Source organism: Melospiza melodia, chromosome 10, assembly GCF_035770615.1.
Source record: "Melospiza melodia melodia isolate bMelMel2 chromosome 10, bMelMel2.pri, whole genome shotgun sequence".
NCBI classification, from domain to species: domain Eukaryota; kingdom Metazoa; phylum Chordata; class Aves; order Passeriformes; family Passerellidae; genus Melospiza; species Melospiza melodia.
The window spans coordinates 26867717-26892640 of record NC_086203.1 but is presented as its reverse complement, the minus strand read 5'-3'; the positions used below and the strand labels follow the sequence as shown (position 1 = coordinate 26892640).

General features: G+C 42.3%; 1 protein-coding gene across 6 annotated transcripts in view; it reads right to left on the bottom strand.

Moving 5' to 3' along the window:
- MITF (melanocyte inducing transcription factor) overlaps nt 1-24924 on the bottom strand; it is a 99058-nt gene that overhangs the window by 21989 nt on the left and 52145 nt on the right. For 4 of the 6 annotated variants that reach the window (XM_063165006.1, XM_063165008.1, XM_063165009.1 and 1 more), the window contains exon 2: nt 22047-22293. In XM_063165006.1, coding sequence (XP_063021076.1) covers nt 22047-22293 — 247 coding nt within the window. Of the gene's footprint in view, nt 1-4354; nt 4510-4566; nt 4843-22046; nt 22294-24924 lie in introns of those variants that run through there. The other 2 variants (XM_063165012.1, XM_063165013.1) reach the window with 2 other exon arrangements.

The following is a 24924-nucleotide window of genomic DNA, read 5'->3' as shown; positions in this document are numbered from 1 at the left end:
ATTCTCTGTTTTGTCATTGGCTGCTCTCTTGAGTTTCCTTAGGAGTTCCATCATGGAAATCTGGTGGGGACTACCCTAATGGACTCCATGCTGTTTGTTGAGAATTTGTCTTTGGCCTAGAGCATCCTATTCTGCAGATTCTACATCAAAGACAACCTAAATGTGCCTTCTTGGGCAAACTCCCCAAATGCCCCAGAGTCACTCTTTAGATAAGCCATAAAGCACTCTTCCTTTTTGACAAAATATCCCATGAGCAAAGAGCTGAAAAAAAACCCCAGAAACCCTACAATGAAATTCCACAACCCTGAACTTGAAACCGTGAATAAAAGCTTTGAATTAAGATCTAATTTTGGTCCTCAGCCCCTTCTAGCATTTTGGGTGAAGAATAGTTCCTGTTGTTCGTCCAAATTCATGAGACACAAAGTGCAAGATGACAAATTATTGGTTTGGATACACTTCCTAAGAAATGTGACTGAATAAGGACATTAAAGGAAAAATAAACCCACTTGAAACCAAATCCTCTGGATCTCCAACCCTCTATCTCCAGCAATCTCAACCAAAGTGTTGCTGTAATGTTATTCAATTGAGCAGAACATTGGGTTTTGGGCATTTTGGTATTGACAAACAAAAAGTAATGTAAGAATTATTATTATTATCATCTGCAGAACTTCAGAAATGAGTTAAGACAAGATGGCAAAAAAGATAAATTTATCACAGCATAGTAACACAAGAATTTGGCTACAAGAGTAAAACACTGCCTCAGAAGCAGAGCCCCAAATCTGGTTCAGTTGCAGAAGAGCCCTCAATGCCAGCTCAGCAGCATCTCCCCTTCTCCATGGGCTGGCCCCAGCATCAGGCACTGCTGCACTGAGTCTCTCTGTCAGCCACTCAAGCTCCATCTGCTCTGCCATGCTGGCACTGAGGAGGATCACTGTTCTTCAGATGAAGCACAGAGAAAGGCATTAGAAAGAAACCAACCTGACTGCACCCAGGTGTAACCCAGCTCAGGCCCACAAGGCTAGAAAAGGGTTGGATTGAGCCACCCTGATTACTCAGCACTCATCCCTCACACTTTGGAATGCCCTGGAGAACAACATTATCTGGAGCAGGGGAAAGGCTTTCAAATACCTTCACTCATCTTGAAATCTGACTGCTAATTCCAGTGCATACATCCAGTTCAAGTATCTGAGTAGCTGCCTATTTTCTTCCACATCATGGAAAGAACAGTAATAACCCATATAAACAGAGCAGGTTTCCCAGCCCTTGGGTCTGGTATCAATCAAGCAAACATTTAATCAACGATTTTCACTAGCTTTAAGCACACAAACCATATCAGTGGGAATTTTAGGTGTATGTCAGATGACATTCTTCAGAATCCACATTACATTACACATAAATGACAGAACCTCTGAGCAGACCCACACACTTCCTTCAGCTTCCAAAAGTAAAAATATTTCCTGTTAAGTGATCAAGGACTCAGGAATTTCAACACAAAGCATAGCTGTGTGCTTAAGCACAAAGCACATGGCTCAAGTAGTTCCTCTGCATGAAGCCAACACAAACAACTGAAACAATACTCCTGATACTTGCTCCTTCTGTCGAGTTTTGCTGGGAATCACTCAGACTTAAATTTACTAATGACTTGCTAATGATGGCAAGAACTTGGAACAGCGCTGCAGTAACCAAATTCCTTCTGGAGAGGCACCCAGGAGAGCTCACTCCTGGGCAGGCACAGGCCAGGGCAGCCTAATGGCTTGGCAAATGTGTTTTGCACAGTGTCATCCAGAAATTAAATGGCTAACAATAAAAACTAACGGGACTTACACCAGGATAAAAATATTTAATGAACTGTGGCATTACTACCACTTGTCCTCTAGGAAAGCTTCAAGGTCACAGAATCATAGAAATATTTAGGATGGAAAAGACCTCTAAGACCATCAAGTTCAGCCATAGCTGGGAGTCAATTAATTACTGTGGCTCAAGCTTTGAGTGTCTGGTACATCAGGTAACCAGGCTCAGGGAGTTGGTCTGGGTTACTTACACACTCCTGAATTTGTCCTTGCACAGGTTTGATTTCTCTGCAATGGGTAAATTCTGGAAGCAAGCACAAACCCAGCAGGTCTTGTGCTGAGAGTACTTCTTGAAGGTGGAACACCAAGAATTGCTTTTCCCATTGCAGTTACTGCTCCAAATCACAGCATCTTACTCGACTCATCTCCAAGCACTGCTGCTTTCAAAGCAAAGCTGAAGGCAACACAAGTGAGCAAAGGCCATGACAATGCCAGCAGCTCCGGGCTGCCCCACTGTTCTGGCCCCCACGAGCTGGGAAGGAGCATATTCCTGTTCCAAAACCACACAGAAGATCTTTCTCACCAAAAACATCTCTGAAGCTTCCTGTGACAGCAGAGCTGAAGCACTCAATGCTTTATTTAAGCAGGGACATACCAGAGATGTCCAGAGGACAGTGAACCAAGGGGGAGGAAGACTCTTCTCCCCACCCCACTCCCCCCACCTTTTTTTTTCTTTTTTTTTAATTAAAAAGACCATTTGTTTCAAGCAAATTGCCTTAGGACTTACAGTTTACAATTACAAGTAAAATACTTTTGGGTCAGTTTTCTCAGTTCAATAGAACTTTTTGTTGCCTAGACAGCTAAATGTCATGGGATTTTTAAGAAAGGTTAAAATTCTCTGTCATTTAACAATTAACGGTACCCAAAGAAAAATGATACAAAACCACATCCACTGATGTGCTCTGCCAGGGCTCCAGGCTTCAGCTGTGTCCACTGCACAACCATGCCTGTTAACCACGCTAGTCCTGGGCTTCAAAGCTGATTCAACTCATCATTTCCAAGTATAAAGACCCAACAACAGCAGGAACAAGCTATTTTCTAGGACTTTGAAAAAAATAGGGAGCTGTATCAATAAGTGTCTGTTCTTTGTTGCTAGGGAAAAAAATCAGGAGAATGATATCTGAGAAAGATAATCAATTAGTGCCACTTAGAGTAAGAGTGATTTATTCTCCTTAAGTTTTCCAGTAGAGGTTCAAGGTTCTGTTGATCTGTAAAATCATATTCACCATAGGTTGGTCACTAAGCCTGAGAATCTTAAAGACCATAAAACCCCCTCAATTAAGTTCATTAATTATTGATCATGGGTTTCACTGCAATGCCAGGAAGTACCCTCCTACCATGAAACTTGGAGCAATCCAAACAACCAGACAATGGTTTAACTCATCCTCAAAGACATCTCCTCACATGCTGCATTCAAACATTAAAAAACAACATCACATTTCCCCCCCTACAGACGTCAGCGGCCTGAAGAAGCTTCACATGAGAAGTTGAGTCCTCTTGCTTTCTGAGACCTTCCCAGTCCTCCAAGATGGAACAGCCACCTCATTTACAACGTCATCAAAATTAAGTTCATTGGGTTGCGATTCCCCATAAGGCCAACTGTGAGTTTAGTAATAGATAAACCTTTTCAGTGACTTCCCCAGCTGCCATTCTCACCTTAATGCCAAATTTTCTCCAGTACATTTGCTCCCCTTTCTCTTAGCCTATTACCCAGGAAAAATGGCCAGAACAACACTGACCAGAAAGCCCAAGAGCAAGAAAAGGATGAAAAGTAACTTGTACTGACTGGGGAATGACAACCATGGTGAGCTGACTCCATCATTTCACCTTAGGACACAGCAAACACAAGGAAACTCCATCAGTCAGCAAACAAAACTCTCTGGTTACCTAATTCACCCCAAATCCCTCTGAACTTGAAAACCAAAGCAGATAGGAGAAAGTTATTTAAGATCTGCCATCATGACTGCAGTCTAAGTAAGCGAATCCAACACTCATCTTCAAGCACAGAGTTATGAAAAAGAAAAGGCACATTGTACAGAATTATCATAATTTACACAACCAGGGATTGTTTAGTCCACCACCAAAAATTCCTCTGCGTAATGTGACTTTTCATCCAAGGGAAAGCCACGAAGCAAACAAGAATAAAGTTTTTGTAGATTAGTATTTAAAAACTGTGCTTTAGCTATAGAAGCACATGACAATGGTATCTAAGGAAATTAGATGTACTCATGGAGATAGGAACTGATGTAATTTGCAAGTTAGTGGCCTGCTGACTGCCATTCTACAAGTGTGGCTTTTAATCAGAATTAGGTCCTTTGAAGTCTTGCTACTTTTCTGTTAGGAAACCAACATTTCAGCTGTTTACTTCCCAACACACATACCATAAATTTTTATTTTATACAGTTTCTGAGAAGATAACAAAAAACACTGCAACATTTTAGGACAGACAAGCAACTGACTCCATAAAATGTCAGGCACAAATATTTTGCCATGATTTTACCTACCCCAGGTGCTTCAGAGAGTAAATATTTTGACTCCACAGGCAACAACAGCAGCCACACAACGACACCTGACACACAAGTTTGAGTTATGGTACCACCACGGTGAAAAGCTTAATTCAAGCACCACATATTTAGGTCCACTTCTGCCACCCTTCCCTCTCAGAAGGAAGCTGAGAGCACTTGCATCAGCACTAGAGGGGTTTGAGATTACTCACAGCAGGACACCGATGACTCCTCCTCACAGGAATTGTCAAAGATAGACATAAAGTCGCTTCCAAAATCTCTTGCAAGACTTGGCATGGAGATGTGAATTCAAGAGAGAGCATAGTCACAGGACTACAGACATTTCAGCTGCCTGGAAGACCAAAACCAGTTCAGGCAGATGGTCTGGAGCCACCTATTCTGCCAGCTTCCCCTTGCAAAGCCTTCCACAGCCCGAGCACAGTCCCCCACCCCTGCTACAGCCCAAGCAGCACCAGCACAAGAATTACCAGAGCCCTCTAGCACAGATCACTACTGGCTTAAAAGAGTCACATCAGAGGGGTAAAACAATTTGTCCAACCTTATCCTCCTTGAGGGGCTGCCAAGCACGGCGCTGGCCCGGCCAGCTCGGAGCAGCAGTCACGTCCCGGCAGCCTGGGCAGGTCAGTGACATTTCCCAGGGGTGACTGACCCTGGCACTGCTCCAGCCCTCAGTAACCCCTGACAGACCTGAGGGACAGAGCATGGGAGCTCCTGGGTCTGTTGAGATTTTAGCTGACTAGAGATTGGAAAAGTATACGGTCGTAGTTAATTTTAAGTCTTGCATTTGCAAGACAGCGTGTTTTTAAGTTTAACTGTAGTATGATAATAAATAGTGAAAGAAGCATGAGAAAAGAGAGGTGTAACTTCTGAAGAATGAAGAAGAGCTAGTGTTGTGGTGTGGCTAATAGACGGTGTAAATTACAGAATATTCATGAGCTTATTACTTGTTGTATAAGTGCCTGATGCTCTCTTCAATAAACAGAACTTGCTGATAACTCATTTTGAGCCCCGAGTTTTCCCTGCACCTGACAAATGGCTCATCCCCAACAGATAACTCTTTCTGCAACACAGGTCTCCAGTGCCTGTAAGACAGCTGCAAAAATGGGTGTTTTAATGACTTCACTGCATTTCCCATGGCAGGGAAGAGGTGCAGAACGCTCATCCTCTACCCAGAACAGAGTGCTGCTTAAATCACATCAACCTTCACATGTGCACAGGGTTTGGTGATCCTGGGTGTATTTCTGGAGCCCCAAACCTGAGAAAGCATGCACTCTGCTATGAAAAAGGAGGAACATGAGTTTCCCCTCAGCTCCTGAGAAGCCCTGAGTATGCAGCTTTCACAAGAGAGAACTGACATCTTTCTCCACACCTGGTTTTGCTCAGGTTGTTCATCCATCACTCATTTGTCAAATGTGAAGAACACAAATGGGACTGGGTAAAGATAAAGGCATCTTTCGTACAAAATTAATAATGGTGAAAATTGAAAGCAGTTTTATAAAAGATGTTGGGTAAAAAGTAACCAGAGCTAAGCTTAAAACAGCAGGAGAGACAGCACATGATGACTTTTAAATGAAACTCCTTATTATCAACTTCCTAGAGATGTAGAGTTATCCATGTGCAGAACGGCACAGGTTATTTGCTTGTCCAGACTTAAGAAATAAAATTCAAGTAGCTTCAAAATTTTAATGCAGTAAATCTACTTTGCCCCTGTATGATCTTCTCTTAATGTGCCATGCAACGCTGATTTTCACAGGTGAAAATTAACTTAAAATTGGCTATTTTGCCCAAACCATGAATAAAAAGTGTAAGAGTTGGGAAAATCACCCAACCTGTTGCTTTCAGAAATCTTAGAACCTGATACCCTTAAACCTGGTCTCATTTGTCACTATAAGGTTTGTGAAGGGTTGCTCAAATCTATAGCACATGGACACACACCTGTGCCAAGATAACTTCCAGTATTAAGGAGAGTAATTGTTGGCATTTTGGGGCAAAGCAAGAAGAGAGTTTGATTTACAAGTCTTTCACATCCACAGCATTAGCCTGTGAGAATGAATTGGTGTTCAGAATATTGCCTGTGGGCTACTGAAGTATTTATTTACAAAACTTCAACATTCAGCACTGAAACACAAGAGACGTAAAGATGGCACCAGATCGAAATCTATCAAACACCCAAATGCCACACAGAGAAACAGTTGTATCTTTCTCTTTTTTAAATAAAAGCCATTTGTAAACTCAAATGCAACTCTTGGGTTATCACAGAAAAGAATCTCTTTTTGTGGGCACACTGTATATCAGCAGGACGTCACAGAACAGCTGGGGCTGAAGGGACCTTTAAAGGTCATCAAGCCCAACCTCCACATCTTGTTGCTTACTTGTCCGAAGACATCTACACTTCTGACCTACTTGTCTGGAAAAGATCAAGTGAAAGACTGCTCCATTCACTGCTCACATAATTCCCAGGACACGTTGGGTTGCTCTCAAGGTCGCTTACACAGCACACACCAAGAGCATGCCACCAATCATGACCCCAATGTGAAAACACAAACACACCAAAACCCAAACAGTGCTTGCTGGAACAGCTTTCAACATCAACTGGAAAGTCTTCCTACCAAAACTCTCAAAGAAGCATCCCAAAATATGAGTGAAAACAATTCTGAAAGGACCACTTATTTTAACAAAGCAATTGGCAATACACTGGCTACAAGCACAAAGACCACTGGTCCTGGAGCATACCTGTTGGGAGGGGATCTGCTTCACAGCAAACACACCAGAAGCCGCCAGAAGAAGCAAGAGAATGAAGATGGTGTTAATCCAAACCAGTTCTATACTGGTAACATGCCCTGAGCTTCCACATGTTACAGCTAATAAAGAAATAGAAAGACTTAGCTGGGCTCTATACCACTTTGCCTACAGCTGAGGATGTCTCATGTCAGCCCCAATATGGAAGGCTTGAACAATCAGAAGAATAAAGCACTCCAGATACATCCATTTTATTCACACCACTAATATGACCATTAGACACAGCCTAAAATAATAATAAATCGCTGACTTCACTTACATGAAGGAAATGCAAGCTGGCTTACCACTGAACTCCTTGATTTTTATCCTTCTGCTCAACGAGCTGTGCTGTTATTTATTACTGTATTAAAACCTACTGAGTTATAATAAAAGAGTTTCAGTCCCTCAGAGTGCTTGATCATCATGTTTGCTAAGGTAAGATAATCCAAGTCACCTTCATGCAAACTCAACTGGCTCTGATCTGAAGTATTCTGCTAAATACCAGAACAGAGATGTTTTTGAGGACTTTGGCAAGGCACAAAGGTGGGTCACCCCTTGTGTGGAGTAGCATGACTCCTCTCTGGAGGAGAATTAACCCAGGGGGCCAAATTGATGCCACAGAGAGCATTCAAACTGAAAGCCACACTGTCAGGGTTACTTTTCAATGATGGTGGCTCTTCCTTGGGATTGGAGTGCTTAAGTCCAACACTTCCATTAAGCAACATCACATCTTTTCTTTCCTGACATGTCACTCACAAAGTAGATGCCAGAGCAGACACCAGAGCAGACACAAGAGATTAAAAGTAACAAGAGTAAGAAATTAAGTAAGCTTATTTCACTCTTCATTTTAAACCCAGAAACCACAATGGAATTTAGTGGTTTAGTTATCTCTTAGCTAAAGGCATGTCACCATAATGATTCTGTAACAGAAGGACATATTTAGGACAAATAGGCATTAGGCTGCATGACCTCACCTCTGCACCCCATAATCTTATTCCCACAACAGTCAGACAGCAGCTATCAGCTATCAAAAACCAAGAGTAACATGGGCTCATTTATTAAACAAGGATGCCAACAATTCAGCCCTTTAAGATCTCAAGCTTTACATGCATGGAGCCATGACATCATAATCTATTTTATACCTACAAAAACAAGATACATCCCCTGGCTGATTTTTTAACCTTCCCCACACCTGCCCCTCCACATCTTCCCTGAGATGAGCTGTTGAAAATCCTCCTCCTCATGGTATTTCACATATGGCAGGCAAATAATTATTTACCCTGTGAAATGAGAAGCTGCTGTCCATACAAATGACCCTCAATGAGGCCAAAGGATGGAGCACGGGCAGGATTTCACTGAAGGAGTGAAATCTTGGACAAAACCCCAGTCAGCTGTCAGGAGCCCTGTTTATATTGCAGTTGTGATAAAGAACTGCACTCAGGTTCATTACTTCCACAGATGTTGCACAAGTGTGTTGCTTATCACAAAAATATGAGGACTAAAAAACAGGTTATATAAAGAGATAGTCTGAAATTCTGCCATGGTGTTTTTCCAACATATGCACAAACCTGTCAGAGCAGCATTTGCAGCATGTGAGCAAATATAAAACCTCCTGCTTGCAAGGGACTGCAAGCTCTTGTTTCTCTCCTGTGTGAAATCCTGTCAAGGTAAGTGTTAGGGCTCTTTCTACAGGACTGGAAACACATTTTATTACATGACACCAGAAAAATTCCATCTTGCCAAACATCTTACAGAAAACTCTTTTTAATGATTTCATCTGAACTTCAAAAAGCACAAGCCATCGACTCACCAGGGGAGGCACATTCACAAAACACAAAGAGGAGTGTGTGTTATCATTCCAGTTCTCCAAAGGTTAGCTGCAAATATGAAGCACCAAGAAATTCAGAAGCAATAGTTTGTCAGAAGATCAAAATGTCTTTTGAGAGAGAAATTCAGGGCCTGCAGGGCTTGGTCTCAGAAGAATCCTATTTTAAACCGCACTTGACCCGCACAAACGTAACCCTTGAAGTGCTATTGCAAGAACAGCTTGATGTTCACAAGGGGAAACTGGCAAAGTATCTTTCACTAAAGTTGTATTTATGCAAAAAACTGTGCATCTCCTCTTAACACCAAAAAACACAAACATGACATGTACTTCACAACATCCCTCAGATCATTGACTGACAACACACATGAGGTTGCAGCTGCCCAAAGAACTGTATGGGACATAACACAATTCAAGGCAACCAGATGCTAGGGATGCAATTAGAGACTGGATGGAGATTAACTAGATCTTAACTCAGACTTCCCCACCTCCTTTGTCCTTTTTTAAACCTCAAGAATAAACCCATTTTACCATAACGCTACAGGATGGAACAATTGTTTTGATGGTTTTTAATTTGCTTTAAAAATACAATTAAGCTCCCACTGAAGAGTTTATTTTAAATGAACTTTCAACAGATGAAAAATGAAAATTCAGGATATTTTAACATCTGCTGGAGCCAAGAAGATGCCACTATATCCACCATAGCCAACAATGTGGTCTGAGATGTGGGACCCACAGGTGAATGGTTCAGAACACTATGATGTGTTTCAAGCCACTGGTGTCAGACCAGCTCCAGCCTGCTCTCACAGACTGAACTCCCAAGAGTGGCTGCATAACATGAGGTCTCCTGATTTAATTTCCTCTGACAAGAATCTAATTAATACTCATCAACAGCACTGGGCAAAAACAAGCTAGCATGTAATACTTGGGGGCAGCTGGGAATTGACTTCAGAACCGTGTTTCTGCTCCACACTGAAGGCAGAGTCAGCCCCAGAAGGTGCCAGGGCTGATGTCCAACTGTTTGTTCTCACCCTGCCACAGCAGCTCCCTGTGACACAGGTACAGATGTCTGCAGGACCACACCAACAACCTAGGTAAACAAAACCACTCAACTGATTTTTAAAAAGTCACCTTTCTATGGCAGGAGGATCAGCCTAGATGATGTTTAAGGTTCCTTCCAACCCAAATCATTCCAGGATTCTATGCCTGAGTAACAGTCAAAGCTGCTTTTGATCTTTTTCTGAGTTGACTATGTACAGCTGGCAGGAATAGCTACCTGGACATGTTTTCTGGAATTGCAGCTACCAGAGAGGAAAACACAAAGTTGAACTGGGTTCCTCTAACAGTTATCTGCCATTGTTCCCTGGCTCCAGTAGCAATCAGCACACTGCTCACTCTGCATCCAAGGAGGAGCATCCAAACTGTGCTGAGATCATGCAGAGCCACTGAGACCCAACTCAGCCCTTGCAGCCTTTAACCAAGGCAGACAAGTGGAATTAACACATTTCCTTGGGGAAGGTGCAAGTTCAGAGAGAAGAATAATCCTGCAGAAGCCCTGGCTGGAAGCCTTCTCCTCATGTCTTAGATCAAACAGAGCAGGGAAAGGCAGAAGGCAATTTGGAACAGTGACCCATGGAGGAAGTGGCACTTTGCACAGAGCCACCACTAATGGCATAAGCAGCACTCCAGAGCAGAAGGAATCACTCCTTCCCTCAAAATGCCAGTGTACAAAAAGGATAAACTCTTTTGAAAAGCCAAAGTAGCATGATTAAAAAGCATTTTTCCTTTTACACAGCAAACCATACAGGGCTGAAGCCTTAAGGAATATATGAACTTTGATGTGAATGGAGCCCATTAAGTGCCCTGCAATGAATGGTGCCTGTGGTCCAGAATTCATTTCCTTTTGGAAAGCAGAGAGCACGGAAGGCTTACGATTGCTACGCACAAGTGCTGACTCATTCAAGGTCATTTTATTCCCTCCCTAAACTGTTTCACAAGTATTTCAGCAAAGTATGGTTTTGGTAGCAGTCAGGAAGCAAAACTGTGTATAACAAACAATGCTTTCAGACAGCTCAATGGACAAGTTTTCAATCAGTAACTTTTGATAATATAGATGATTGCCATGATTTTTTAAACAGAAGTTTCACTCCTCAGAATTTTCTGTTTAACAAGACAAAAATGAACTTTAAAGCACTGTTATAATTAATTCTAAAGCAGCTTCTGAAATGTTAACATTGCTCAACAGAACAGCCCTGATACACACGAGGCTGTAGCAGAACTAACAGCAGGTCTTCCCCCCCCAGTAAAAACAAGCTGTCTCCCCAAAAGCAGGTTTATCACTTAGGTGCTATCAGGACAGAGATGCTGGTTAAGGGCAAAGGCACTCTGGATCACTGATATTGGTAAACTGGAAAAAGTTTACCAACTGGAAAAAGCGGCCCAAATTGACAAAAAAAAAGAAAAAAGAAAAAAGAAGAAGAAAAAGAAGTCCACACACCTATAGGAAAAACACAAGCAGGCAAGTCCAGCCTGAGGAAGTCAGAAGTAGTCTTAAAATTTAGTGTGTTGCCTGCAGGTCTTGGCATGAGCTTCATGAAGACCTGAGAGAGGCAGACAGGCTGTTTGCTACACCTCAGCCTTCAAATGTCTTCAAGGAAGGGACTAATTTCCAAGAAGAAAACTGCTATTTTCCTCTGACAGAACAGAAAGATTTAATTCACAGCCAGCCATTATGTCTACTAACAAAATTTAGTTTTGGTTTCAACCAGGAACTTCTGGGTGAGTTTTAGGAAGGCATCCTGAAATACAAGCTTTGATTTGCCTTGCTTAACTTGCAAGCTTCCTCTGAGATGAAAGGAGTGGTTTGGACTGTAGGTCAGGATAACTCCAGGGGCCCCAAGCTCATCCTGGATCCATGGCACAGGCACGGCCTGTGATGCTCCCTGGTGAGCAGATCTGCCCCTCTCTGCACCCAGGAGGAGAGGGAGGACGGACACACAGACAGACACAAGGAGCACGTTGTTCCCAGACAAAAAAACCAGCTCTTTGAAACTCTGGTTTCTTCAGACACGCAAGACACGCTCCTGCTGATGTAAGAGTGTCCATGGGGGACAGGACATGGATTCCAGCCAGGTCAGTGACAAAAACATGCCCAGAAGCCAGGGATGCACACAGGAGGGGTGCCCAAAAACAGCTGATGCCTTCTGTGCTCTGCAAGCCACGCTTATTTAGGAACACACTAATACTTGTTACTGTTTCCACAACGGCATCAAATTCTGCTCCAAATGATTTTTCTTTCACTGGCTGACATTTTCTACAAAATCCAGAATTTATGTCACAAAGCAGGAAGGGGGTAGAATTTAACACAGAACAGTTGTGTCTTACATAGCTTTGAGGATTGGGAATGTTCAATAGAAAACATTGGTTTTTAACCTTTTCTAATGTTCTAGTCTTACCTGCTGAAAAAGTTTATTTCTTCTGCTGGACACCAGGAGCAGTTTTATTTAAAAACAGGCAGCTTGCCTTAGTTCTTTAATGCAATAACTATCACATACAGCTTTTTACCTGGTTAATGGATTAAAGGCACCTCTGGGAAAAAAAAATACAACAACACAACCAAACAACACGATTAATATAATGTGTCAAAACAGGCTTACAGCTGAGTATTAGCCCTGACTGGTGAAGAGAATAGTTCAGAATGATGAATTCCCTGGCAGCTGAGAGCTTTGCCAAGGAATACACAGTCCTGGAAACCGCAATGCCATCTGCTGAGAAATTATGGAAGTGCAGCACTATGAATTACTGTTTAATTACTGTAATGCTGATGTGGAAGTGCCTGCTGCTGGGGACCAAGTCAAAAATAATCTGTTTGCATTATATAACTTACGCAAGAATTTTCAAACAACTGACTGGAACTTCAACTACTGATATTCAGTAAGTCTAGGACTCAAAGTCACAGAGGTCCATAATAAATATTGTTCCAGTATGTTCTAATAGGATGATGTGTAAAACCCAAACTATTAATTTGGCATGCACACTCTAACTTTACAAAAACTGGTATTAGAATTTTGTTTGTTGGGGTCATTTTGGTTAAAAGATACTTGATTTTCTGTTCTACATCATTACACGCTGGAAAAAACAAACCTAGTTTAAAATCAATTTGACTATTAGAGTTTATTAACGGGTCTCAAAATAATAAATAAGCAGGTAACTGGCATCCAGTGGCAGAACATCCAGTGACAACCTGCAGGGTTGAGCTGTTATCCCAACACCCCAGAGGCCTCCCTGCAACTGTTTGCAGCAGCAAGTTATTTTTATCATTGGTGACAAAAGAATCACTGGCAGAGTTGTATTTCCACAGAGGCCATCACATTTAATATCTTTTTTTATTTATTAATCTGCCAAGTATATAAAAGCAGACACGTAGTTTTGCTGGGTCACAAAAGCATCGATGGAACACAAGATTCCAAGAATAAGCACTACCCCAGGGGATGGAAAAGAGATGGATGGAAGATGAGCAGGAGGATGTTCTTTCTTATTTGCACTGAAACACTACATCCAATACTGCTCCAAGTGATACTGAGCGGTTCCATGCTCAGAAATTCTTAGAGGATTCCATCAGCAGGCCAGCACTGCCAGCTTTTCCTCTACAACAGCTTTTCCCGAAACAACAGTTTCAGAGGTGTTGCAACCTAAGTCTGACATGAATTATTAAAGGAAGATTTACAGTAAGCTCATTCTTTCATTCAGGCAGACTGACCCAACCAGGTCTCCTGGCCAGCAAGTGTTGCTGTAACAAACTCCAAGTGGACACTGAGAAACTCTCCCCGACACTGCAAAGGCAGCAGTGCTGATCCAGCGCTGGCCTGAGCCTCTCATTTAACTTCCAAGGAATGCTATTCCCATCTATAAAGAAAGACTGGTACAAGGTTTCCCAAGCAAATACAAACTAGATGAGTTCTGTCCTCTGCTCAGGGAAAATTTCCATTACAAGCAATAAAGAGATGGGTTAATAAAATGGATCATTTTGCTCAAAGAACAAGACACTTAGCTGGCACTCACTTCTGAGAGATAAAGGGTTAAAATAGTTGCCCATTTCCTCAACTGGACAACTACTACTATTGTAAAGTCCTTATTCAGCTGAATTCCATCAGGCCATGCTTTCTTAACACCATCTGACATGTACCTTTTCAAGATCTTGGATTTGTTCCCCTCTTCTCTGCCTCTCAGCAGCAGACACCAGGAATAAATACACCCAAAAAGCCAAATCGTAATCCAAACAAAGTAATATTTAATTATCAAGCTGGGGAGACTGATGACCAGACAGAGCAATTTCTTTTTTATAAAAAACAAAACAAAACACGCTTGCCAGGTCCTTTGCAGACAACACAATACTGGGTTTTGTTTCAAGTTCATAACTTGGCTCTTAAAGTAGTTGATAATGAACCAGCAGGCATTATTTTAAATCAACCAGTTTTATTAAATGAGCCAGAAAGGAAAGAGGCAGGGCTAATTACCAACATTCCTTGATGAATTACCTAGCGGTGTGTGGTAAATCTCCAGGCGTCTTTGTCTTTATCCCCAAATTTATCCCTTACTTATTTCTCAAGAGGTTAAAGGACATGGGGCTAATTAAGGAACCAATCCAATGACAGACAGAATCATTCAAGGTAAGGCTGGTTTTCACTCTTTCAAGCTTTTGCATCTCTGCCTGGTACTTCTTAATCTAATTTAAAAAAAAAAATTACTGCTGGGTAGAGGGAGGAAAAGTACTAATCTTGTCACGGTCAGGCAGGTTGAAATTGCCATGCAGTGCTGGGCAAAATGCTACATATTTGTAATTTAGCCAATAAGAAATTCCTTAAGCCTCTCTTGAATGGCAGGAATGCCTCCAGCTTGTCACTTTGAATTCATTCACTACACAGGTTCAGCATCTCAGAGAATAATGCTGCCAAACCAGCTGAAGAACTGAAATATTTGTGAGTATACCTAATACCCAACGATTACTTTAAGCAGATCTGAGTTTTCACATTTAAAATTCAAGGCCTATCAAAGGTGTCAGCAGAGGCCCCCCTGGATCTCCCCCCAGGCTCCCACATTTGCCAGCACTGTGTGTGGCTCTGGGCATTATTTTCTGCTAAATTAAGCCATGGCTTCAGCAAACACAACTGCAGTGACCAGCACTCACCCTCCTCTGACAGCCTTGGCTCCAGGAGTAAGGTGGTTATTAAATTCATGTTGCCTGACAAAGGACTTGGTACCAGCTGCTAAAACCTGGGGGCCGTGGAGCCTCATCAATGCTCTTAATACCCACAACTATGGGCACCTACAAATCTTAATCTGCACAAGATTAACTCATCTTCTGCAGGTCCAAAACAGCCAGTGACACGTGGTGAACCATCATTTTCCCAAGGTCTGGTAACTCAGCCAGCAGATAATATGTCTAGACCATAAAAAAAAAAAAAAAAGAGTGCTTTGAAGCTGTAACAGACCGAACTTAGCAAGCTCTCCTTAATTTTGTGGATGTTCCCCTGCCAGTGGGAAGACAGCAAATCCTCAAGACCACCAACTAGGATATAAACCAGCAAGAATTTCCAAGGAGCAATCAGAGCTTGGACCTCCAACTGTCCACATCATTTTGTCTGAGTATATCCTGATTTCCTCCGTGGCAAATAAGTTAGTTCAAACTTCCAGGCAACTACTGTGAACTTGCAAGGCAAGAGCTCTGTGATGAGGAGCAGTTCCTCACCTATTTTCCCCACTCTGCTCACATCATTTTCCCAAGAAATCTTCTCAACCCCAGCAGCAGCACAGTTTGTCCCCCAACTTTGGGAGCTGCATTTTTGTGCCACAACTGAAGAAACAAGATGGAAAATCAGACACCCTTATCAGCAACAACCATTTCCCTCAAGAGCCAAGTGCACACATGTTGCATGCATAGGAAAAGGGCATTTGGGACGAAGGGTGAGAGCAGTGTTTTGCACTAGCAGTCAACCATCAGATACTTGTACACAGAAGTATGTTGCCCCCTTGAATTCCATGCATTTTTAATGTCTAATACCCTGGGTGTTAAGCAAGAGTTTACATTTTACCTCTATTACTGATGCAGACCTCGAGCACTAGTGCTTGTTTTAAAACAGCTTTCAACCCACTGAGTAAGCAAAAGATTTTAGGCCAGAGAGATACTTTTACTTACATGAAAGCTGAAGAGGCAAGGCAGACTTTAGTGATTCTGTAGCTAAATGCAAGTTCTTCTTTGCTGATGACTTACAGTATGTCACCAAGTGTAAGTAACCTTAGTTTAAATGCTTTATCTGCAGCTCACCAAGACTTAGTCGGGCAAATCACTTGTCTAAGTTCTTGATTAGAAATACACACCAGGCTTACCTAACACACCAGTACACACTACTATCTACCATTGTCAGGTGAGATTAAATTAACTTTTAATCAGATAAGCATGTCCACAAACAGACATTTGCTGGGGCAGGCACTGCCACGTATCTATCTTGCCATCCCATTGTTCTGTTCTTCAGAACTGTGAGATAAGTCCTGCACACAATGAAGTCTTATGGTAATTATTACACCAAGAACACAAGTGCCAGCTGCTGAGCCTTCCCTGCCAGGCAGAGCTTCCACAGGTCAATCTATGCAATAAGCACCTTAAAAAAAAAAATAGGAGGAGGTACTTTTTTTAATATATGCCCAACAGTCATTAACATCAAATGGATGAAATGCTTGGCATTTCAAAAATGAAGAAATACAGTGTTTCTGATGCAGGGATTATCGTGGTGGCACATTTAAAGTCTGAGTGAGTGATGACATGAGGGTGAAGGAGAGAGGCAAGGCTGGTTGCCTGCACTCCTGTCCACTCAGAAAAAGTGGGAACACAAAAAGATGAGCACAAGCTGCAGCAATGGGGTGGCCCTGAGCAGAAGACAACCACACCCACTCTGGTATCAGCAGCGATCAGCCCACAGTACTGCCATGAGGTGGGCAAAGATGTTGGAATAACAAAGCAAGAGAGGGAATCCAGTACACAGGATTGGGCTCTAGGCTTTGCTCAGGACAAGAAAGAAAGGCCATGATGAAATTCTGGCACCAAAAGAGCAATTAATATCTACCGTGAGGACACAAACCCAGGCAGTTTAGCAGGGGGAATCCAAAGTGAGGGCTTCAGTGGCAGACAAATTTTTTGAATATTTCGCATATTATAAGCATTGTTGTATGGAGATAGACTATTAAAATGCCTTAAGGAGAAACATGAAAACTGAGTTTGTGGCCTATGCTTCCATACATATTTTTTAAATACATATATATATAAAATATACATGTGTATATTTTGGGGTGAACTGCCCTATTAGCAAGGGCTGGCAGTATATGCACAAGTAGAGATTTTTGCCCAGAAAGCAGAGACCTCAACATGTAGATCCCCAAAGCAGGACCCTGGAGCAAGGGAACTGTTTTCTTATTCTCCAAAAACAAGCTAAAAGGGGATGAAATGGACCTGCTGGTGAGGAGACCTGCTTTTACCTTATCACCTGCAAAGCATTTATGCAGCTCTCCAAAGATATCTGTACCACTGCAGGTTCCCACTGCAGCCCTGGAGGCTGATCTTGGCAGTAGTATCAACCATCTCCCATCTGTGCCAAAGAAGTTATATTCTACAAACCCCAAAGGCAGATAAAGAAGGAGAGAGAGGTGTAAGAAGTCCAGCAGATTTCTGTCATGCTATGTACTTGGTGTGACAACACTCAGGAGGAAGGGGATGTGCAGCAACCTCATCCCTGGGAGTATTTGCATCCAGCAGCAGGGACAGGGACCCAGAGCACATCCCCAGTTTAGGTTCCATCAGCCTGTGACCTGGTGCATCACATCAGAACCATGACAGCAAGTGTCACATCCACGCACCGAGGAACGCCAACAAGCACCATGGAGGGCCAGAGGGAAGAAATGTTCACCCTTCACTTTCCACCTTCCATCTGCTTAGTGAGACATGCAGAGGGCTGGGTGTCAGCTGCCCACCAGAAATGTTTTCAATCCTGCAAGAACTGGTAATATTTTCAGTGGAACTGATTTGCAATTTCTGTGGGCCGGTGCTGGCCGTGAGCCGCCTGTGCTGCCTCCTGAGGATGCTCCTGCTCCATGGAGGGGACACACACACCAACCTGTGCTGCCTCCTGAGGATGCTCCTGCTCCATGGAGGGGACACACACACCAACCTCTGCTGCCTCCTGAGGATGCTCCTGTGCTCCTCTCCAATGGAGCACACACACACCAGCCACAGATTCTGCAGTGCCACACTGGCTTTTGGACAGGTAGGTTCAAAGGATTTAGGGGATTGTGTCATACTTCTATACAGTAAGCTTGATCCAAAAATCAGGCAAAGCTACACAAGTCACATAGCACAGCAATAATTCCGTTTTAAAATGAACTTTTTGCAAAGATGCTAATCCTTTTAAATATAAATAAATAAAAACATAAGGAATGGGTCCTTATGGGACCCATGCGTCCTTATGGGATCCCATCCTTAATGGGATTTACTACGGCTTGAAACTACTCCAATAAATAATTTTTTATGTTATATTCCTATTTCCAAGGCAGAGAAAGAAGGTGAGTTACAGCAGAAGCAAAGAATTCCTGGTGACATGTCTCTGTAGTGCTGGAGATGGATGAGAAGGTGCTCAAAGACAAACCAGCCCAGGAAGCCAGCCCCAGCTCTGCAGAAGGATAACCACAAGCTGTAACAAATCTTCCTTTTGCTATCAGAGTTGAAGGGATACTGTTCCAAAAGCATCAAACCTACTCTCAGACCATCTCTTAATTAGGCAGCACAAAGCAATGCAAAATTCGAATTCCAGCAGGTCATCTCCTACCTTGCCAAGCTACATTACTTGGCAGAAGAGTGATGCAATGAGAAGTCATTACTCAAGAAAATGAAATCCAATTTATTCACATGGCCTTGAGCATAAAATGTTATGCAATTTGGAGATGCCTATGCAACGTGACATAGATTAGTACATATTTCTCTTTCTGTATTGTTTCTAAATGGACATCTTGAAAACAAATATAAAATCCAAGCTCATTAACACCTCTGGCTTCTTTTTAAACCAGTCATTCTGAATTACCATCCTCAGATATGCAAGTATTATTCTCCTTCTCACACTGTGAGATATGGGTGAAAGGGCAAGTCACACAACATAATTAAAACCACTAAACACTGACAAATTCAACAGGCTTAGAGTGGGATTTTTTGATGCAAAGTACCAAAACAAACAAGCAAGCAAACACAACAAAACCAGCTGCTAGATTTGGTGTTGTTTGTGAAGTAATATTGAAAAAGATCACTTTTAAACAAAGTTGCCTTGCAGGTTAAAATTCCTGAAAGTGTAAAAAATCCCTTTTTTTCCTATCTCGTTGTTTAAGGTCACTAAATTCAGACCATATGGATAGTAAAGTTAGCAACTTAGCTCCCTATTTATCTATTAAAACTTCTGTACAGCTCATATGGAAAATTTGTCTACAGCTAAAAAACAACTGAAGTGTAAAAAGCAGCTGCAGGGAAATGATGTCACTGCAGCCAGAGCTGGCTGTCAGCACACTGGCACCAGGAAGATCCTGAGTTATTGTTAATCTCAGCTTTTGAGCCAAATATCCTATTTGGAAAAACAAATCAAAAAAAATAAACCCCAAAACAATCCCCCCCCCAAAACCACAAAGAAAACTATATGGATCTGTTGCCAAATCTTACTCTCACTGAAGCCTCAGTGGTAATTTTCAGGAAGACCATGACTTCAAACCTGGCATTTTGTACTAATTTCTTTTTTGTACAGAACTGGCCCACTATTATGAGCGTAAATGGGTGCGTCTTGCACTGCTTTTCTCCACCAAAAACACAAGCAGCAAAGCCATGCAAAGCAGCTTTGCTGCTTTCCTCAGTTTTGCAGTTTTTCTCTCCTCTCACAGGCAGAGTCCCAGAGGACTTCTTTTTGCTGATTTTGACTGTTACTTATGGAAATGTAGGTGATGAGAAGACAGACAATCATTTTGGTCCAGCAGGTTGCTGATATTTCCACAACTATCACCTTCAAAATGGAATTCCATTGCCAAAAGGTAGCTGTTGCCAGTAACTAGTTTTATTTTACAAACTGCTTAAGGACACATTCTCCTAATGTTTTATTATACGTGGTCATGCACTCTTATTTGGTCTAAAGAGAAGGAGAAGTGTCCTAACTCTTTCCAGGAGATCCTTCTCCATCCGAGGGAAATGGGGAACAAATTTTGGAATCCTAAGGGACAAGGGTTCAGGTTCAAGTCCTGTGGGTGAAGCTTCCTAGCAATGCTTCAGCAGGTCACAGCTTTGCACACAGATCCTGTGACAAGCCAGGTCCCAGGAACCCCATTTGCATCACCTTTTGGCTGAAGAGATTTCTGAAGTTTGTCCCTCAGAAATCAAGGGCTGCCTTCCCTCCTCTCCCATAGAAAGAGGCATTTGTAAAATGAACAATCATGACAACTGCAAATGCTTCTTCAAGATGATATATTCCTTCCTTATCAGTAAAGTATCATCAAAAAAGTAAACACTTTCCGACAAGTTTTCACAGTACTTGAAAAATACCCTAAAACTCATATTTTAACAGATTAGGATGAAAGGATGTAAAAAACGTAATGTAAGTATATATGTAATAAACATATATAAGTAATATATGTTTATTTAGCTAGGTGCATCACAAAAAAACGCCTATTTCATAGCACCTACACATCTGCTGGACCTGAATTATAACTACAGCCATAACCTGGAAACAAGCTGAAGAAATTATTATATACAAACATCGTGAGTAATACACAAACATTAGACAAAACAATTCTTCCCAGACAATTTCAGACTCCATACTATAGACATATGCTCACATGTTCAAAGAATATTATATTTAATTTTTAATGGAAATGTGTGTTTATGGAGAAATAAAATTCAAAATTCAACTGCTGCCTTTTTGCTCCTCGATCACATACTGGATTATGACTCTACGATCCCAAATCAAGTGTTAGTTTTAGTGCTGGCAACACAACATCATAATGCAGATTCAATAAATAAAATTATCTTATATTTTCCCTATAAACCTGTCACACAGACCCCCTCAAAATCCTGAGCCAGCAAGTCTGTTTTAAAACTGAATTTCTGACTGCATATCATCGGTACACAACAGCAAAAAGCACAACATGAGCGGTTTGTCACCAAGCTCAGCTAACTTATGTGGTAAGAATATGCTCACTGACTAAACAACAAACTGTAATAAAAAGATGCAGCAATAATGCAGAGCAAACTCTACAAAACTGCTGAAAATTGTATTTTCATGAAATATGTCAGCAAACTTCTCCAGAACATTTGACATTGTTTTACTCACACATTTCACGGTACTTCAGCCTACTTGAATTGAAGCAGTGTGTGAAATTATCTCTTTTCTTATAGCTGTGCACGTTTTTCCCTGAGTAATTAGCAAGCTACATGCCCTTTGACAGAGGGACACTAACAAGCTCCTACAGTTTCCAGTGGGACAAGGAATCCAAAGCTACTAATAGCAAACAAATCATTTAAACAAAAAAAGGATTACAAAGACTCATTGCAAGTAGCTGGAAACTCACCCATATTTCAGATTAAGGCTTTCTGAGGAACTCTTTTGTAAAGAGTTTTGACTCCCATCTTACAAAACTATTTCATTGTTTTCCTTTAAAAAACCAAAACATTGATTTGTTATCTACTAATAATTTCTTCGCATTGAAAGTAATTAAGCACTAGAAAGATGGAGAAGCGTTTTCCAAACGGAAAATGACGGAAAACTCAGTTTTGTTACAAAACCTCCCTCCGGCGATCTCAAAGTTGAAAGAAAACAAAAGTTATACAAACTTTTTTTGAAAAGTTTTTCCACTTTGTGCTACCAGGCCAACAAAACAAGCTGCAAACTAAGCCAGAGAGCAGCTTATTTGCAAAAGGTGGTCGCCGAAAACGCTTAGAACCACGTCCCTGTTAAACAAAGCGGGTTTTGAGGAGCTCCTGAGCGGAAAGGTGCGTACCTTGAGGACCTCCATGGGCACCTGGGTGGCAGGGGGCAGGCTGGTGGGCACGCTGACGTTGATGGCAGGTGTCTGGCTCACGGGCACTCGCTGCTGCATGAACTGGGCTGCCTGCTGCTTCTGCTGCTGCTCCCGACGCTCCTGCTCCTGCATCTGCTCACGCATGAGCTGCTGTCGGAGCAGGATTCGTGAGGTCATGCTGGAGGAGCTTAAGGGAGGCTTGGAAGCGCCAGGATGCTCGGAATTGCTGTGGGAAGACCAGAGAAAGACAGCTCAGCTTCCACCAAGCGGGATGGCAGCTCTGGGGGCCAGAGCTGGTGCAGTTACGGGGAAATGTGGGGCGCGATGGGTGAGGATCCGCGGCTCCGCGCAAAGGGAATTTGGAGCTGACCTACTGCAGGTACTCAGCAGCCACCTTAGGCTGCCTTAACCTGACTGCAGCCAAACCATTCCCCAAACACCAACATCCAGCTGTAAAGAGCCATTTGCTCTTTCAAATTTTACAGCAACCGCCCACAAGAAAAACAAATGCGTTTATAGACAGTAGTAGGCACATTTATTCCTTTTTCCTTAGTAATAAAGAGCTGAAGCAAGTCTAATGATTGGTATGGATAATACTCCAGTCCTAACTCAAATTAAAGTAAATCTACCTCTCCCATGAAAACACAACAAAACATAGTTCAGTTATTTCCTGCATAATGCTACTTTAGGGTTGGGCTTGCTGGCAGTGAATTTTCAGCGTCAGAAAAAAAGATCTCTACCAAAAACTCAACTATCACCCCAGGCCTACCACCATCTTCTGAGCGATTCCAGATACAAAAGCCAGGTAAAATAAACAACAGTAACAGCTTTATTCCAGTCATACTTTACAAAGAGCAACAGGCTGGCCCAAGCCAGCAGATAGCTCAGCTTCACCACCTAAGAGACATTTCTACACCATTGGCAAACAGACCATAGGACTTCACCATGGACACTTTCTAGAGCAACTCATCATTTTTTTAGCCTGCACAACCAAAATCCATGGGCCGTGCCTTGGCAAGCCAGCACTAACCCTCCTGGCGCTAGGAGGAAGCTGCTCTTGAAATCCCCACCTCTGGCTCCAGTGCTGATACCTGTGGGATGCTGGCAGGACACGCAAGTCTGGGAGCCAGCATCCCTTCCAGGTCTTGCTGCTTGTGCTGTGACAGCCAGAGGCAGCACTGCTGGAAGTTTTCTGGCTTTGTTCAGGACTGATGTTGAACACAGTTCAGGGCAGAAACAAAAAAGAGAACCCATGCCTACTGCCCCAAGAGATCAAACTCTGCTCTTCCAGAGCACACATTTTGGGGGCAGGGAGGCAGGGGACCATCTTGCTATTTAAGACCTGTCATGTTGAAACATTCACAGAGACACTGATCCTTTTGATAAAACAAGAGAAAACCTTTGTGGTGAAACTAATGCAGCTGTGGAATAATCGTACTAATTAGCTGCTCAAGACAAGTCATTGACTGTGATACTTGTAAAAAACACTCCCTTTTCAATTAAGGGTGAAGCATTCTCACATCTAAATCCAGCAGCTTGTTTTCTGGCTGCACATCTGAACCACTTTCACATTTCTAAACCCAAGAGATGCTTTATTTCCACGACCAAGATAGTTATAGATGAGTGGTCTCCCAATTGTTTTGATTATACATTCCTACCAGGAATGTCTGAACATGCATTCTCAAAATGTTTACTTATTTATGAACTATATGCATGTATTGCTGAAGTGCTCACATTTTCTTTCTGCCCACTAACAACACTGTGCATCCCACTTCAGAGACCACTGTAATACATGAGAGAAAAAAAAACATCCACCCAAATGCTGCATTCAGGGAAGGATTCATTCTCCTCATGTTGGAAAAAGGCCAGTTTTGTACCACACTTGTCACCATTCTCATTTGTGAGCTACTGGCAATTTTTACAGATACCTAATGTTGCAAAATTGGTAACCCAGAAGTTCCTCCCACCTTCTTTCATTTTGAACTGTTTCTCCGCCTACCAAAGCCAAGTGTGCTGGAAACCATCTCAGAAGAACCTTTCCATATACAAAAATGTTGGGGAAAGAGAGGGAGCAGGAAGGAGAAATTACTTGCACAGCATTTCAAACAGCTCCTGCCAGGAACCTCATCTTGCTCACACAACTATTTTACCTCCTTGCACCAAGTGTACTTCCATCTTGCTGCAGGTGATTCAAGGCTCTACTGTTGATCAAAAACTGTAAACAAAAGCTTCAAGTATTGTGACTTTTAATGAGATGGCAGTCCCAGAAAATGCTGTTCTGCCAACTTCTTCCCCAAAGGGTGAAGATGCTCCCAGGGTTTATTTCCTCTGCAATTCTGCTCAGTATTTCACATGGCAAAGAGGCAGACAAGCCCTGAACACAGTGTGGACAGCCACGTGCTGCCAGACTGCAGCTACTGCCACAGCATCATGGAATTGTTTAGGTTGGAAGAGATCTCCAGGATCATCAGGTCCAACCATTATCCCAGCACTGCAAAGCCCACCACTAAACCATGTCCCCAAGTGCCACATCTACGTGTCTTTTAAATACCTCCAGCAATGGTGACTCAACCATCTCCCTGACAGGCTGTTCCAGTGCTTGGCAAACTCTTTCAGTGAAGAAATTCTTTGTCATGTTCAATCTAAACTTCCTCTGGCACAACTTGGGGCCATCTCCTCTTATCCTACCCATTACTAACTGAGAAAGGGAGATGGGCACCCAACCATCACACCATCAGTGCAGGTGAGTTCAAATAATGCTTATTCTGGAATAAAAGCTGCTGCACAAAACCTGCCTGCCTAACCAGATGCTTCTGTCACAAGCACTGGGAAGGAACATGGACAGATTTCCTGTTAT